The 16,687-nt window shown below is 43.0% G+C and overlaps 1 protein-coding gene across 2 annotated transcripts in view; it reads left to right on the top strand.

Moving 5' to 3' along the window:
• The window catches only part of MPP4 (MAGUK p55 scaffold protein 4), a 49,501-nt gene that overhangs the window by 11,311 nt on the left and 21,503 nt on the right, over positions 1-16,687 (top strand). The window contains exons 8-11 of one of the 2 annotated variants that reach the window (XM_063695096.1): positions 1,144-1,215; positions 1,677-1,873; positions 7,444-7,508; positions 13,360-13,377. In XM_063695096.1, coding sequence (XP_063551166.1) covers positions 1,144-1,215; positions 1,677-1,873; positions 7,444-7,508; positions 13,360-13,377 — 352 coding nt within the window. The remainder of the gene's footprint in view (positions 1-1,143; positions 1,216-1,676; positions 1,874-7,443; positions 7,509-13,359; positions 13,378-16,687) is intronic. The other variant, XM_063695095.1, reaches the window with a different exon arrangement.

The following is a 16,687-nucleotide window of genomic DNA, read 5'->3' as shown; positions in this document are numbered from 1 at the left end:
CTTTCTCCCTCCAGGCTCCCAGACCTTGTCTGTCACCCATGTCACTTGCTGACCTCCCTCCTCTACCCCGAGAAGTTCTGGTCCTGTCTGGGAAACTTCCCTTCCCAAGCAGCTCCTTCCTCCTTCAGCCACGGGAAGACTGCCAGGGCCCCCAGCCCAGCTCCCTCATCACCTGGTTTGCTCCATTGGAAACTGAACCTGGGGTGGACAGAGTGAGACTTAGTAGGAGAGTCTGAACCCAAGCAAACCACTCCTTCCCTCACTAACACTTTTCTATGGCTGAAATGTTCAACATCTTCCTGGAGGGCAGCCTTTCTTATAGTGGATAGACCAGTGGTTCTCAAACTGGGTTCCTGCCAGGATTTCATAGCAGTGGCTTAGAGACTGAGGCGAGGAGTGGTGCTATGAGACCAGCACCTAAATCCTTTGTAAGCCACTGCTGCAAGATTCTGTGTGGTATAGAATGTGCTGCAAAGGAAGCTTGAAGTACTAGAAATCACAGATATGCATGGCTTCTACCCCCTGGTGCCAGCTGTCATGTTGCCGGGACAGTGGGATTTTGAAATTCCTGAGTACAAACAGGGTCTTAATCTCTAGATGTTTAATGCCCATCACAGTGTATGTAACAGGGGAATTCTTCCTTCCCCCGGTCTGAGAGCTCCCTATTTCCGCTATTAGTTTGGAAGGTTGTCAGTTCTCCCAGAAAACTTAGGAGCCCCTCTTCTTCCCCATCAGACTGGGGTATCTGGTGTAGAAACAGGCATTCAGGAAATGCTTACTGAGTAAGAGAATAAGGAGGGAAAGTCAGATGGAGATCCTGTCTCTCCCCAGGGCCTGTGTGAGGAAGACCTTGCTGGTGGGGTGTTTCTGTTTCAGTGTGGGGTGGGGGGTCCCTGGAAGAGGCCACTTCAGTGTGTCTTTTAGCAGACCAGCAACCCCAGAACCACACAGCAGGGCAGATGCAGGGGTAAATTGCTTCCTGATTTCCATTTCTGGATGGTGACAGCTGCAGAGCCCTTGTGAAAGGCTCTTGGGGGATTTTACCATGAGACCTGGATACATTGCACTGTAACTCTGTCTACCGAGCCCCAGTAACCCTGCTAGCTCCATGATTGTCATCCTTTCTCCTCTCTTATTTTCCAGGCCATGTCTCGAGGCACAATCATGTTCAAGGTGGTTCCAGTCTCTGACCCTCCTGTGAATAGCCAGCAGATGGTAAGAATTTACTGAGCCTTCAATCTCACACACAGTAAATCCCCAAGTAACAGCAACTAAATATGATGCGTAATAATCCTATCCTTTGTACTGTGTTGGACCTGGGTTCAAGACTGTGTTGGATATTTTTCAATACTGATGGCCCGAGAAGCAAAATGAGTAAATGAGTACACTACAAGGAGAAGGGATACTAAGAAGTCAAGAAGCAACATAAAAAATCATGAACATTTGAGCCTAAACTTCTCTAAGCTAAGAGATTCTGTTCCCAAAGATGCTTTTTATCATGGTACTTAGGCTCAGGAGGCGAGTTCTCCTTTTTGGTGAGGGTGGAGAGGAAAGATAGGAGTAGCAGGTGGAGGAGTGGGAGAAATGGTTTTAAGTCATGATGGCCCATGGGCAAGGGTTCTTCGGATGGCACCATTAGGCACCTTCTGATAGCGTCATTATGCATCTGCCATCAGGTGTACGTCCGTGCCATGACTGAGTACTGGCCCCAGGAGGATCCCGACATCCCCTGCATGGACGCTGGATTGCCTTTCCAGAAGGGGGACATCCTCCAGATTGTGGACCAGAATGATGCCCTCTGGTGGCAGGCCCGAAAAATCTCAGACCCTGCTACCTGCGCTGGGCTTGTCCCTTCTAACCACCTTCTGAAGAGGTAAGGAACATCACCACTCCTGGACTCAGGGCTGAACCATCAGGAAACAAAATATTTTTCTTGGGCTTCTGTTACCTCAGTTAAGATGAGATAAAGAGGGACAAGCAGATGAATGAACACACACACACTGGTATATAAATCCAAATGTCAACTTATCGATAAACCCTAAGCATCTTAAATACCAAGGAGACGAGAATAATCATATCAGCTAGAAAACAGGGAAAAGTCTTGGGAAACTAAATTAAACTTAAAAAGTGCTATGGCCTGAATGTTTGTGTCCTCTCCAAAATTCATATGTTGAGACCTAATCTCCAATGCAATAGTATTAAAAGGCGGGGCCTTTAGCAGGTGGTTAGGTCACGAGCACTCTGCCCTCATGAATGGGATTAGTGCCCTTATAAAAGAGGCCTGAGGGAGCTTATTTTCCTCTTCCACCATGGGAGGACACAGCTAAAAGGTGCCATTTATGAGTCACGGAGCGGGCCTTCGCCAGACACTGCATCCACTGGCTCCTCGATCTTGGACTTCCCAGCTTCCAGAACTATGAGCAAATACATCTCTGTTGTTTATAAGTGACCCAGTTTATGGTACTTTGTTATAGCAGCCTGCACAGACTAAGACAAAAAAGGATTCATCTTTCAAGGCTGAGTTGAGACCTCAATTTCAACCCACCACCCTCACCTTGTGCTACTGAGTTTTGATGAGCTACCAAGGGAGGGTGTGCAAATAGAAAGAAGCAGCAGTCCCAGCCTCAGCCACTGTTAAGAGATCAAGAAGAAAAAATGGAACCAGTAAAAGATATTGAGAAGGAATGACCAATGAGGCAGAATGAAAATCAAGACTGTATGGGGTCCTCATCAGCTATATCACCTTCTGCTGAGAAGGCTGAGAATTGACCACTGGATTTAGCAGTATGACAGGCATTAGTGATCTTAATAAGAGCAATTTCAGTGGAGAAGTGGGGCCGAAATCCTCATTAGAGTGGGATTTGAAGAAATGGATGACAGTGAGCATAGGAAACTCTTTGAGACATTTTGGGATAAAGCAGAGCAGAATGATGGAGAAATAGCCAGAGGGGAGAGTGGAGTGGTGTGAGTGAAATTTTTAGATGGCATAAGTAATGGGAGTCATCCACCAGAGGGAACATTTTGATGATAAGGGAGAAACAGAAGAGAATTGCTGTTGTCGATGTCTTTGAGCAGGTGGAAGGAGATATGCTTTAGTATTCAAGAAGAGAGCTTGGCCTGATCTGGGATCATAAACAGCTCATCCATAGAAATGGTACCATGAGGGAAGATGGAGTATGGGGCACAGCTGAGGGTGGAGCATATGGCAGGCACTTGTGGAAGTTCTCTCCTAACTGTTATTTTCTCAGTGAAATGAGAAATCATAAGCAGAGAGCAGGGTGGGGAAGGGGGCATTGGGAAGGAGAGAGTAGAAAGCTTGAAAAGTTTCCATGAGAGTTGGAGAGCAAACAGATTAGGTAAACATAGTGTGATCAGCATTAAAGGCCCTCTTAAGTTAAAGGTCATACATTTGAAGTGCTTCTGGGGTGCGGGTCCAGATTAGACAGAGGGTTGGATTTAACAGCAAATCAAGAGGGGGCCAAGGGACAGATTATAAGGATGGAGTGTGACATGTAAGCTGTTTAGGAGGGAGATGAGGAAATGAAGCAGGTGAGGATTGGTGAGAAGGAAGTAAGATCAATGGATTGCAGGTCTTTATGAGGTCAATGGTGTATTGGGGCTGGGAAGATGGGAAGTGTTAGTAGGAGAAAGGGATGCTGGAAGTTAAAATTAAGGAGAGATTGCTGTTGTCAGTACTGATGAGGTCTTGGGTATGACAATGGGAGGCAGTGGCTGAGGTTGAATGAGGGAAAGGTTATTGGAAAAGAGGAGATCAAGCACCCAATAGGCCAGGGTGCTGAAAGGGACATTTGTATGTGTGATGAAATCATTGAGAACTGTGACAGAACAGTGTTGAGACCTAGGAGTGAGCAGGAGCGAGCTGGCGATGGCTACCAGAAAAGTAGTGGGATGATGTTCAAAGCTGGGGGCTCCTAGGGAAGAGGAAGAATAATCTGGAAATGGCAGTGAGAAGCAAGGACACACCCCCCACCTCCAGGCCCAGTGGAAGGAAAGCTATACACAAGGATGTGCTGGAGCCATGTGACGCGAGCCATCTCTTCACACACCCACGTTCAGTGAAGACAGGATGGTAGCTTGAAATCAGCCACCGTGAGAGCATCAACACTGTAGAAATCAGCAGAGCCTCCGAGTCAGGGCTTCCATCCCCCAGAGCTATTTCACCAGCACCCCACTGGGAGTGGGAGAGGAAACATCCCCCTCTTGAAGGCTGCAGGAGAAGCAGACCACAGGGAGAGTTGGGCTGCAGTTAAAGCAAGAAGAAAGGGCTCAAAGAAGAGGCTGAGGTCTAAGAGAGTTTGCTGAAGATTTGCTGTGAGTTCCAGAGGGCGTGGGTGGGTGGAAGGGGTCTTAGAGGGATTAAAGCACAGGGGATAAGGGGTGACCTGAGCTTGGGGGCTGAAGGACATGAACAGGGATAAAGCCCTAATGAGATTAGTCCTCATGGTTTCAGGTCAGAAAGTGGTGAGGAGGGTCTGGCAGGGGTCTTGCAAGGAGCACACAAAACCCAATTATGGGTTTATTGGGGGAGCACACAAATAAAGGATGATAGGAAGTTCTCATGCTGCTTTTAGTCATTGCCACATGAAAACCTAATATGAAAATAAGAAATTAAACAATTTCATTTAGAAGCAATATGTCAATAGCAGAGTCCACGCAAATGTCTTGTTGGGGACAGAATGATGGAAGGCACCTCGGATTCTCCTGAATCTCATTCAGAAAACCAGGAGGCACATTGGAGGACTGGAGGAGGGTGTTAAGACTAAATCCACTGCCACATCTGGGCAAGAGGCCTGCCCCGAGCACAGGCTGATGTGGCTTTTGAGAAGTCAGTATCTCTGAGCCTCAGTAAATGAGGTCTTTGATATCTACAAACAATTTTTCTCTCTTCCCACCTCTCCAACTTTTCTATGAGTAAAAATGAGCTGGGTATTGTGTAAAATACAGATTCCCCGGCTCTGCCCTCCCCTCCCTGAGGATCTGATTCAATAGATATGGACTGAGCCAGGAATCTGCATCTTCACCAAGCGCCTCAGTTGCTCAGGGTAAGTGGTATGAAGAGCAGCATTGTGCTTAGGAATAGTGAATGAGCGCATAAAATATTTTTTAAACTCTTTATAAGAGTGACAGATTTGAATGCAAGTAGCTGGGGGGGTTCTGTTTTTGTTTTGCTTGTTTGTTTTTACTTTCAACAGGTAGAAAATTACATCTGATTTTAGAAAACTGTGAAAGAGTGAGGAGGAAGGCTTCTCCAAAAAGGGCATATTGGTGGAAAATAATACCCATCTAAAGGAGTTTGGAATGACTATATTGCAAATTGGGGGAGTTAGATGTTGATGGTTTGTGCCAGAGTAGCAAATATTTTTGGCAAGTAGACGTGACTTTCCAGTGAGAGGCCCCATTTGCTGGAGTTTCCCCCAGAGGGAACATGTGAAGATGTACAGGATAGCATTTTGTAAGAATGAAAAACCAGGAGCTCCCAGAGGAGAAAGGCCAGGGTGAAGCCTAGAGAGGAAGCTGATAGAGAATGAGAGACACAGAGACAGAGATAGAGAGAGATCAGACTACCAGGTAATTAACCATGGAGTAACCAAGGAAAGGTACAGAAGGTTAAAAAACAGGAAACAGCTATTTACAGAGCTCATCACCTAACTAGGAATCAAGAATCTTGGCTCTGGCCTGCATGTGCTGTGAATTAAAGTACCTTAATTATGCAGAGAATATTTCTGGAAGAATGCACAAGAAACTGAGCAGAAGGAAGGGAAGAAGCCTTACTTTTTAAATGTTTTTATTTTTTGAGATGGAGTCTTGCTCTGTCACCAGGCTGGAGTGCAGTGGCATGATCTCAGCTCACTGCAGCCCTGGCCTCCTGGGTTCAAGCCATTTCCCTGCCTCAGCCTCCAGAGTAGCTGGGACTGCAGGTGCGCACCACCACGTCCAACTAATTTTTGTATTTTTAGTAGAGATGGGGTTTCACTGTGTTGGCCAGGCTGGTCTCAAACTCCTGACCTCAGGTGATCTGCCCGCCTCGGCCTCCCAAAGTGCTGGGATTACAGGCGTGAGCCACCACACCCAGCCTACCTTTTTATACTGTTAAGATTTTTACTATGTGTATATGTTATCTCTTCAAATAATTAATGAATCTGAATGCCCTGCATGTCCATGCTAATTGAGTTTACAGTAAGGTCTCATGTATTATTTAGTCCTCACGATGCCAAATGCGCTGAGCCCCATTTCATAAGTGGGGAACTAAGTTTCAGACGTTCGGAGATTTGTCCAAGATCCTAAGGAGGTTCCGCATGCCTGGAACCCAGGTCTGTTGAATCCCAGTCCATCACTTTGTAGATTATAGCATAGATGCCTCCTGCTGCTAACTGTTCAACCTCCACCACATTGCTTGACTTCCCTGGATCAGTTTCCTCATTTCTAAAGTGAGGAAGGTGGACTAAATTGGCCCTTCTTCAACTCTCTTGTGAATTAGAATCACATGGAGAGTTTGATTTAAACATGTAGATGCCCTGGCCTTATCTCCAGGGAAGTGGAGGCAGGCGATCTGGGAGGCCCTGATTATCTGCATTTTAACAAACACCTCAGATGTATTCCAAAGTTTGAGAGATTAAATTAGAGCTTGTTGCCTTTAACATACATATGACTTACCTGGGCTCTTATTAAAATGGAGATTCTAATTTGGAAGGCTTGGGGTGGGGACTGAGATTCTGCAGTCCTCACAAGCTCCCAGGTAAAGGTGATGCTGCAGTTCTGGGAATACAAAGAACAGAGTGTCTTCAAAATCTCTTGCTCCAAACTTCACAGTGTTGAATAAAGAAGGAAGAGCAACTTTGCTTAGAAAGTTGCTTTGAAGTAGGCAAGGCAAGGAAAACCTGCCCAAAGAAATTGCTGGGGGACTCAAGGGAAGAGGAACAAGTCAACAGAGGTTTCAGGTGCCAAGAAAAGGTGAAGCCTTGCCCTGGAGCCCAGGGGTGATTCTAGAGATCAAGAAAGGAGCAGAGTTATCTATAGAAACTGTAGAGCGCCTCTAATAGCCTGAGAGGGAAACCTGAACATGTCATGAGAATTCGAAGGAGACTGCAAAGACAGGCTAACATGCCTGAAAGGCAGCTTACGACGGGTCATTTACTGAAACTCCATGTGCAAACTTGTGATCATGTGCGAGATTGTCACTCTAAGTCTTTGTTGTTCTGAAAAGATCCCGTGAGGCAGAAAAAGAGATGAGAGAGCCTATATGTTTGGAAAATTTATTTGACAATGTATTTGGAGAAGCAATCACCCTTTTCACTTGAGTGAAGGCAGCAGAATTCTAAGAAACATTCCGTTTGTCATTGTTCTGGGTCTGTTTCATCTAGGTTAACAAAAAGTGTTTTTTGTTTGTTTGTTTTTTGTCGCATGGTTTTCTCCCCCCCATAGGAAGCAACGGGAATTCTGGTGGTCTCAGCCGTACCAGCCTCACACCTGCCTCAAGTCAACCGTATGTGAGTATTGCAACTGCCCGACAGGTTCTTCCTGTTTGCAATAAAGACCATGGCATTGCAGTAAATAAAGAGTCTAATTGATGTGAGGCTGGCCATGCCCCATGGGAGATGGAGTTGTTATTTAAATCAATCTCCTTGAAGGGCCCTAGATTAGGGGTTTTTCAAAGGTAGTTTGGGGAGGGGGTGGGGGTGGCTATTCAGTGGGCACTTGCTACTGATTGGTTGGATCAGAGATGAAATCATAGGGAGTTGAAGCTGTCCTCTTGTACTGAGTTGCTTCTGGGTGGAGCCACAGGAGCCATTGGTTGGTGGGTCCAGATGGAGCCACAGGTGTCAGACATGCAAAAAACCTAAAATGATGTCACAAAAGGCCAATCTTAGGTTCTACAATAGTGACGTTATTTGCAGGAATTATTGGGGAAATTGCATATCTTATGACAGTCTACACCTTAGCAGAATTCAGGCTCCTCTCCTTCCACTAACTTGATGGTCTCTCATTAGCTTTATAAAGGCGGCTGAGTTTTAGGGAAAGGACTGTTATCATTTAAACTATAAATAAAATGTCTCTCAAAGCTAACCCTGGAATGAAGGCAGCTTGAAAGCTAAAAGCAAGAGGAGCTTGGGCTAGATCGGATCTCCCCCACTACCATAATTTTCTCACTGATGTAATTTTTACAAAGGCAATTTCAGTATGTGTCTACCTCAGACCCAGCATGTGCATCCTGGGGGAGCCTGCTTCCTCCCTCCCAGGGCTGGCTTCCTGCCCAGGAGATCTCTAAATGTCCCCACTGCCCCCAAATAATCTCCCTGGCAGCCAGCCATCTGAAGTCCTACCACTGACATTCCTTCTTTGGATTTAGAAGAGTTTTCAGTTTATGAAAATGCATATGTTCTTATCTTGGTGACACCTGAAGATATCCCTCCCCAAGTTGAGGCCCTCCAAGATCTCCGCAGCTCATATGTGCATTATACATGACTGGCAAGCAAGGCTGCATAACTACACATATACCTTCATTTGGGTTCTATCAACTTAGAGGACTTAACCTTCACACTGTTCAGAAGCACTGATTAACAATTGTGTATGCCTTTGGTGAATAAATATGGGATGGAATTGTTACTTAATGAATGCAGTTTGATTGCTAGACAATATTATTCAAGCAGCTGGGGAGTGGTGAGTAAAGGCTCCACAGTGGCAAATGCTTGATTAAAGGTGCTGTGGCTTGGCAGAGGCCAGCTGAGCCTACTGAGCGAGGCCCGTCTGAAATGGCCCTCAGGTGGGCCCTGGAAAGGGGTTAAGGGAGGGAACTGGGCACCAGAAGGACGGAGAGGAGACTGGAAGGGCACAAAAAGTACCAACATCACAGATCTGCCCAGGGCAAGCCTCACGCACTTTATTATGTCTCCCTTCTCCAAGCCAAAAATTACTTTTCCTTTTATTTTCTTATTGAAAAGATATGAGGACAACTATATAGGCAGTTTTTGACAAAAGAAAACATGCCTTCTCAATGACAATATTTTCATATTAACTTCCAGTGGCGAATACATATTTTAGATAGTTACAGTAATAGCTGCAATACCACTTTTTATTTTTTATTTTATTTTATTTTATTTTTTTTAGTATTTATTGATCATTCTTGGGTGTTTCTCGGAGAGGGGGATTTGGCAGGGTCATAGGACAATAGTGGAGGGAAGGTCAGCAGATAAACAAGTGAACAAAGGTCTCTGGTTTTCCTAGGCAGAGGACCCTGCGGCCTTCCGCAGTGTTTGTGTCCCTGGGTACTTGAGATTAGGGAGTGGTGATGACTCTTAACGAGCATGCTGCCTTCAAGCATCTGTTTAACAAAGCACATCTTGCACCGCCCTTAATCCATTTAACCCTGAGTGGACACAGCACATGTTTCAGAGAGCACGGGGTTGGGGGTAAGGTTATAGATTAACAGCATTCCAAGGCAGAAGAATTTTTCTTAGTACAGAACACTTTTTATTTTTTTAAACTTAACATCTTTTTTTTTCTTTTTTAATTATACTGTAAGTTCTGGGATACATGTGCAGAATGTGCAGGTTTGTTACATAGGTATACATGTGCCATGGTGGTTTGCTGCACCCATTAACCCATTACCTACATTAGGTATTTCTCCTAATGCTATCCCTCCCCTTAGCCCCCACCCGCCAACAGGCCCCCACTGTGTGATGTTCCCCTCCCTGTGTCGACGTGTTCTCATAGTTCAACTCCCACTTATGAGTGAGAAAATGCGGTGTTTGGTTTTCTGTTCCTGTGTTAGTTTGCTGGGAATGATGGTTTCCAGCTTCACCCATGCCCATTCAGTATGATACTGGCTGTGCGATTGTCATAAACAGCTCTTATTATTTTGAGATACGTTCCATCAGTACCTAGTTTATTGAAAGTTTTTAGCATGAGGGGGTGCTGAATTTTATCAAAGGCCTTTTCTGCATGTATTGAGGTAATCATGTGGTTTTTGTCATTGGTTCTGTTTATGTGATGGATTACATTTATTGATTTGCATATGTTGAACCAGCCTTGCATCCCAGGGATGAAGCCAACTTGATTGTGGTGGATAAACTTTTTGCTGTGCTGCTGGAGTTGGTTTGCCAGTATTTTATTGAGGATTTTCCCATCAATGTTCATCAGGGATATTGGCCTGAAATTTTCTTGTTTGTGTGTGTCCCTGCCAGGTTGATGGTATCAGGATGATGCTGGCCTCATAAAATGAGTGAGGGAGGACTCCCTCTTTTTCCATTGTTTGGAATAGTTTCAGAAGGAATGGTACCAGCTCCATTTGGTCCTGGGCTTTTTTTGGTTGGTAGGCTATTAATTACTGCCTCAATTTCAGAACTTGTTCTTGGTCTATTCAGGGATTCAGCTTCTTCCTGGTTTAGTCTTGGGAGGGTGTATGTGTCCAGCAATTTATCCATTTCTCTAGCTTTTCTAGTTTATTTGCATAGAGGTGTTTATAGTATTCTCTGATGGTAGTTTGTATTTCTGTGGGATCAGTGGTGATGTCCCCTTTATCACTTTTTATTGTGTCTATTTGATTCTTCTCTCTTTTCTTCTTTATTAATCTGGCTAGTGGTCTATTTATTTTCTTAATCTTTTCAAAAATCCAGCTCCTGAATTCATTGATTTTTTGAAGGTTTTTTTGTGTCTCTATCTCCTTCAGTTCTACTCTGATCTTAGTTATTTCTTGTCTTCTGCTAGCTTTTTGAATTTGTTTGCTCTTGCTTCTCTAGTTATTTTAATTGTGATGTTAGGGTTTTGATTTTAGATCTTCCTTACTTTCTCCCGTGGGCAGTTAGTGCTCTAAATTTCCCTCTAAACACTGCTTTAGCTGTTTTCCAGAGATTCTGGTACATTGTGTCTTTGTTCTCATTGCTTTCAAATAACTTATTTATTTCTGCCTTCATTTTGTTATTTACCCAGTAGTTATTCAGGAGCAGGTTGTTCAGTTTCCATGTAGTTGTACGGTTTTGAGTGAGTTTCTTAATCCTGAGTTCTAATTTGATTGCACTGTGGTCTGAGAGACTGTTTGTTATGATTTCCGTTCTTTTGCATTTGCTGAGGAGTGTTTTACTTCCAATTATGTGGTCAATTTTAGAATAAGTGTGATGTGGTGCTGAGAAGAATGTATATTCTGTTGATTTGGGGTGGAGAGTTCTGTAGATGTCTATTAGGTCCACTTGGTCCAGAGCTGAATTCAAGTCCTGAATATCCTTGTTAATTTTCTGTCTCGTTGATGTGTCTAATATTGACAGTGGGTTGTTAAAGGCTGCCCCTATTATTGTGTGGGAGTCTAAGTCTCTTTGTAGGTCTCTAAGAACTTGCTCTGTGAATCTGGGTGCTCCTCTATTGGGTGCATATATATTTAGAATAGTTAGCTCTTCTTGTTATGTTGATCCCTTTACCATGATGTAATGCCCTTCTTTGTCTTTTCTGATCTTTGTTAGTTTAAAGTCTGTTTTATTAGAGACAAGGATTGGAACCCCTGCTTTTTTTGCTTTCCATTTGCTTGGTAAATATTCCTCCATCCCTTTATTTTGAGCCTATGTGTGTCTTTGCATGTGAGACGGGTCTCCTGAATACAGCACACTGATGGGTCCTGACTCTTTATCCAATTTGCCAGTCTGTGTCTTTTAATTGGGGTATTTAGCCCATTTACATTTAAGGTTAATATTGTTATGTATGAATTTTATCCTGTCAAAGCTGGAGTGTCCCAGGTCGACTTCAGACTGCTGTGCTGGCAGTGAGAATTTCAAGCCAGTGGATCTTAGCTTGCTAGGCTCCACGGGGGTGGGATCTGCTGAGCAAGACCACTTGGCTCCCTGGTTTCAGCCCCTTTTCCAGGGGAGCAAACGGTTCTGTCGTGATGGTATTCTAGGTGCCACTGGGGTACAAAAAAAAAAAAAAAAAAAAAAACTCCTGTAGCTAGCTTGGTGTCTGCCCAAACAGCTGCCCAGTTTTGTGCTTGAAACCCATGGCCCTGGTGGCATAGGCATCCGAGGGAATCTCTTGGTCTGTGGGTTGTGAAGAACGTGGGAAAAGGGTGGTATCTGGGCCAGAGTGCACCTTTCTTCACCGCACAGTCCCTCACAGCTTTTCTCGGCTAGGGGAGGGAGTTCCCCGACCCCTTTCACTTCCCGGGTGAGGCAACACCCCACCCTGCTTTGGTTTGCCCTTTGTGGGCTGCACCCACTGTCTAGCCAGTCCCAGTGAGATGAGCCAGGTACCTCAGTTGGAAATGCAGAAATCACCTGCCTTCTGCACTGATCTTGCTGGGAGCTGCAGACCAGAGCTATTCCTATTCAGCCATCTTGCCAGCCACTTAACATCTTATCAGAAATATTTTTCATGACACAATCTTCATAGTGATATTTTAGTTACTTCTTCCATGTTTTGAAAAAGTTTTTTTTTAAAAACCAAACTTTCATTTATTAAAGGCACATGAAAATGCTAATTACAGTTTCTAATCAGCATCTGATAATTACCTGTAGTATAACTTCTGGTTGGCATTTAATTTGCTTATGTGGCCTGTGTGATTTATATTAGCTTTCTAGAAGTCCATGCTGAAAATAGTTTGCAAAACTCTATTATTATCCTCACAAATCTCTAGGTCCACGAGCCTCAGGTTTGGAGCCACTGACTTAAAGGCTCCCCTCTCTCAGGGAATGTTTCCAATAGACATGATTATTTTTTAAACTACTGAAAAGATCATTTATTTTCAACTATTATAGATGATCCTACAATTAATATTATTTTGTATGTTTCTGCTCTGCTTAAGTCTTATTATACCCTCCTCCCCCGCAAAAAAAATATTAGGGGCAGGCTACTGAGTCCAAAGATATAGGGCAATTTTATTAATGAAGTGTTATTGATGTTAGTTTGCAGATGATTATTAAAAAGTTATTTACTGAAGGTGCACTTATAGTTGTCTTCCCTCTTTCTTTCCCTTCCTCCCTCCCTCCCTCCACCTCTCTGTCTTCTTTCCTTCCTTCCATTGAAAATTTGGGTTCCTAAAATATGCTGAAGTAAGCATTTAATTCAGAAATTCATAGAATGCTACCTTTGTAGAACTAGCTGGGATGGAAGAGGGTGGGATTTACCAGAAGCAAGTAGATTCCCATTTCCAACAAGGCTCACAAATGTATCAGTTTTATAAGGTATTCATTTATCATTTTCTTACTAAATCTTCCCTAAATTTCTAGAGAATAAACCGAGAATACTAATTGCAATAATTTCTGCACATTACATTTCTTATTGTAAATTAATCTGAGAAACTATAGCACAGATATTGTGTTCTTTTTATCCCCCCTGCTTCAATCATTTGCTTGTACCCAGCAATTTCTATGGAAGAAGGTAAGAAATAGTATTTAGGAAAAAACTCTTATCTCCAAAGTCTTTTAGAAATTTCTTGTAGTTTAAAAAATTCACTTTAATTCAATTCAGCTATTTATTAAGCTCTTCCTGTATACCTAGTAATGTTATAGTCATTAATACCTTAATTTATAAAAATATGTCATTCAAAGATATGCATGCAAAGTATAATTGTCCTAACACTGAGAGGAATAAAGAAAAGAGAAGCAACATTTATATGCAGCTCCAGAGTTTAGCATAATATATGGCAAGAACTTAATAAAAGCTGTGAAACTGATGAGATGTTTTGTTTCAACTGCTTTATACACATTACCTAACAATAAAACCATAGTGAAATTATTATTATTATTCCCATGTTATGGATGAAGAGATTGACATCGAGAGAAGGTAAGAACAGTTGTCAGTAGCTGCAAACAGTGTAGTCTGGATTCAAGATTCCCTCTGTCTAAAAGGCCCTGCATTAGGGAACAAATGGGACCTTCAGTTACTAGCCTTTCCCCTTCTCCATGCCCAACCATCTGGATGACTCATTATGATGGCTCTCTGTCTCTCTCCCTCTCTCCCTCTCTCTCTCTCTCTCACACACACATACACACACACACACACACACACCCCAAAGCAAGACGTTGTCTGCTTCCAGAGAGGGGAAAGAAGAGGTGTCCTCTTAGCCACCAACCACAGTTCATCCTTGAATTTGGAAAAGGAAACCAGAGAACTGCAGAATGACTTTTGAAGGCTGATCTATGGGAAAAAGCCTCCAATCTGTGTCCCCCCAAAACAAAAAAGTGTATGACACAGGAAGGCGAGAGCAGAAGGAGACGGAGAGAGGGGCAAGTCCAGGGTGCCTGCTTCTGGTTTTTCTACTCAGGGTCATGTTACAGGCTGCACTGTTAAGAGTTGTGAAGGGGAGCCTGGGCATAGCCCTTGGTGGGAGGGGGGAGCTGGGAACTCTACGGTAGTGGTGGGTGATAAGGCCATGGTCTTAGCTTGAGCTTCCATAGCAAGATACCACAGACTAAGTGGCTTAAACAACAGGTATTTATTTTCTCACAGTTCTGGAGGCTGGAAGTCTAAGATTAAGGTTCCAGCAGGGTTGGTTTCTGGTAAGGCCTCTTTTCTTGGCTTGCAGACAGCCACCTTCTTACTGTGTGCTCATGTGGTGTTGCCTCTGTGCATCCTTAGAGAGACAGTGAGAGAGAGAGGGAGAGAGAAAGGAGAGAGAGACAGAGAGAGAAAAGAAGAAGAAGAAGAAGAAAGAGAGAGAGATCGATTGATCTGATGTGTTTTCTTCTTCTTATAAGGCCACCAGTTCTATCAAATTAAGGCCCCAGCCGTATGACCTCATTTAACCTTAATTACCTCCTTAAAGGCCCTCTCTCTAAATATAGCCATACTGAGGGCAAGGGCTTCAACATATGAATACTGGGGGGAACACAATTCAGTACGTTATCCTAGCTGATAATGTGGAATCATTGATTTAGGGAGAACAAAATCAGTGGCCCTATCTTAGATCCCAGAGTCAAGCTTCAGAAAAGTCAGAGCTTCTTGTGCTGTTACTAGATAATCATGCCTGGTTTTTGTACCTTCGTCTGTAAAATAAAAATGAAAATTGTAGTCTTTGTTTGCCCTAAAGAAAAACAACTCTGTTATGTCCTGGGAACTATTGAACTCACTGTTGTTATGGATGGCTAATAACAATCTAATTAATTAACTAGGAAATTAAATTAATCTAATTAATTAGGAAAATAATCTCTAAATGAATATAAGTGAACAAATGACAGTGCAGAAAATCTCAACCATGCCACTCATTTATCTGTGTCCCTACCTGTATGAGACAGTGTTATTTCATAAAATTTTTCATATTTCACTTAAAAACATTAATGAGTGATGTGGTTTTTAAGGGGTGGCGATGAGTGTTACTTTATAGTATAGCTTATTCTACAGACTATGCTTTGGACTACACTTTTACAGACTATGTACTTTTGGAACACGTATAAGCCTCATTTATTAAATCAGTATTTGTTGACCACCTGGGATGTGCTGGGCACTGCTAGAAACAAGATGTAAAGTGCTGAAAGAAAAAAAATTCAGAACCTTTATTCAAATCAACTATTTTGATACTTAAAAGAAAACTCAATTTAAGAAATAATTTACCATTTGCCCACTATGTGCAAAATACTGTACTAAGAGTCTGTAAAAACTAGTGAGGCAGTCCCTGTCTTCAAGAAGCTGTCTAGGAGAACAAAGAAGGCAACCCCCCGAATGGTTATAGATGTAGAATAGATGTGCAGTAGCAGACAGTTCAAGGTAGTAGGAAGAAAATGCTCTGCAAGGGGGTATTCATTCTGATCAGTGTTTGGGATGGACCTAGAAGCATGACAGGCACAGGGAACAGTGTAAGCAAAGGCCGTGATGTCCACTGTAATGGTAGCGTAAGATGTGTGAAGGAGAGAAGCAGATGACAACCTTCCAAGCTGGGTTTAGATCATGCTGTAGAGAGTTTTGAGAATTAGGATAAGTAGTTTTTAAAGTTATATTCCTTTATTCTCTTATATATACTTCAGCTAAAGGTAAAGAGAATTCACGTTTATTGAGTACTTACCACATGCCTGAGCTTTTCATGCATTTTCTCAATCCTAGCCTATATGGTAGGTACTATTACTCTCCCCATTTGCAGATGGAGAACAGAGGCTTAGAGGTCAACTAATTTGTGCAGCATTCAAAAGCCTGTGGTTTTTAATTTTTAACCATTTTATGTTATATAGCCTCCCACATCATACATTTTCATTTGATACAGGAGAGCCCTTTTTATCTCTCCAAGTAAGCAATAGTTGTAAATTTATCATAAAGTGGACTGAGTTTTATTGACATACCTAATTTTATGTTTATTTTGTGAGTTTTATTGACATACATAGGGAATTTTTTTATTTTTTTATTATTTTTATTTTTTTTTATTTTTAGATGGAGTTTCGCTCTTGTTGCCCAGGCTGGAGTGCAATGGCACTATCTCGACTCACTACAACCTCTGCCTCCCGGGTTCAAACGATTCTCCTGCCTCAGCCTCCCACGTAGCTGGGATTATAGGCATGTGCTACCACATCCGACTAATTTTTGTATTTTTAGTAGAGACAGGGTTTCACCATGTCGGTCAAGTTGGTCTCGAACTCTTGATCTCAGGTGATCCGCCCGCCTCGGCCTCCCAAAGTGCTGGGATCACAGGCATGAGCCACCATGCCTGGCCGGGAATTTTGTTTTTAATGCAGACACATTTTAAATTCTGTTTCTCCCTTTC

The sequence above is a fragment of the Gorilla gorilla genome, chromosome 11 (assembly GCF_029281585.2).
Source record: "Gorilla gorilla gorilla isolate KB3781 chromosome 11, NHGRI_mGorGor1-v2.1_pri, whole genome shotgun sequence".
NCBI classification, from domain to species: Eukaryota; Metazoa; Chordata; class Mammalia; order Primates; family Hominidae; genus Gorilla; species Gorilla gorilla.
The sequence above is the reverse complement of the archived record's forward strand: the minus strand, read 5'-3'. Positions and strand labels throughout refer to the sequence as shown.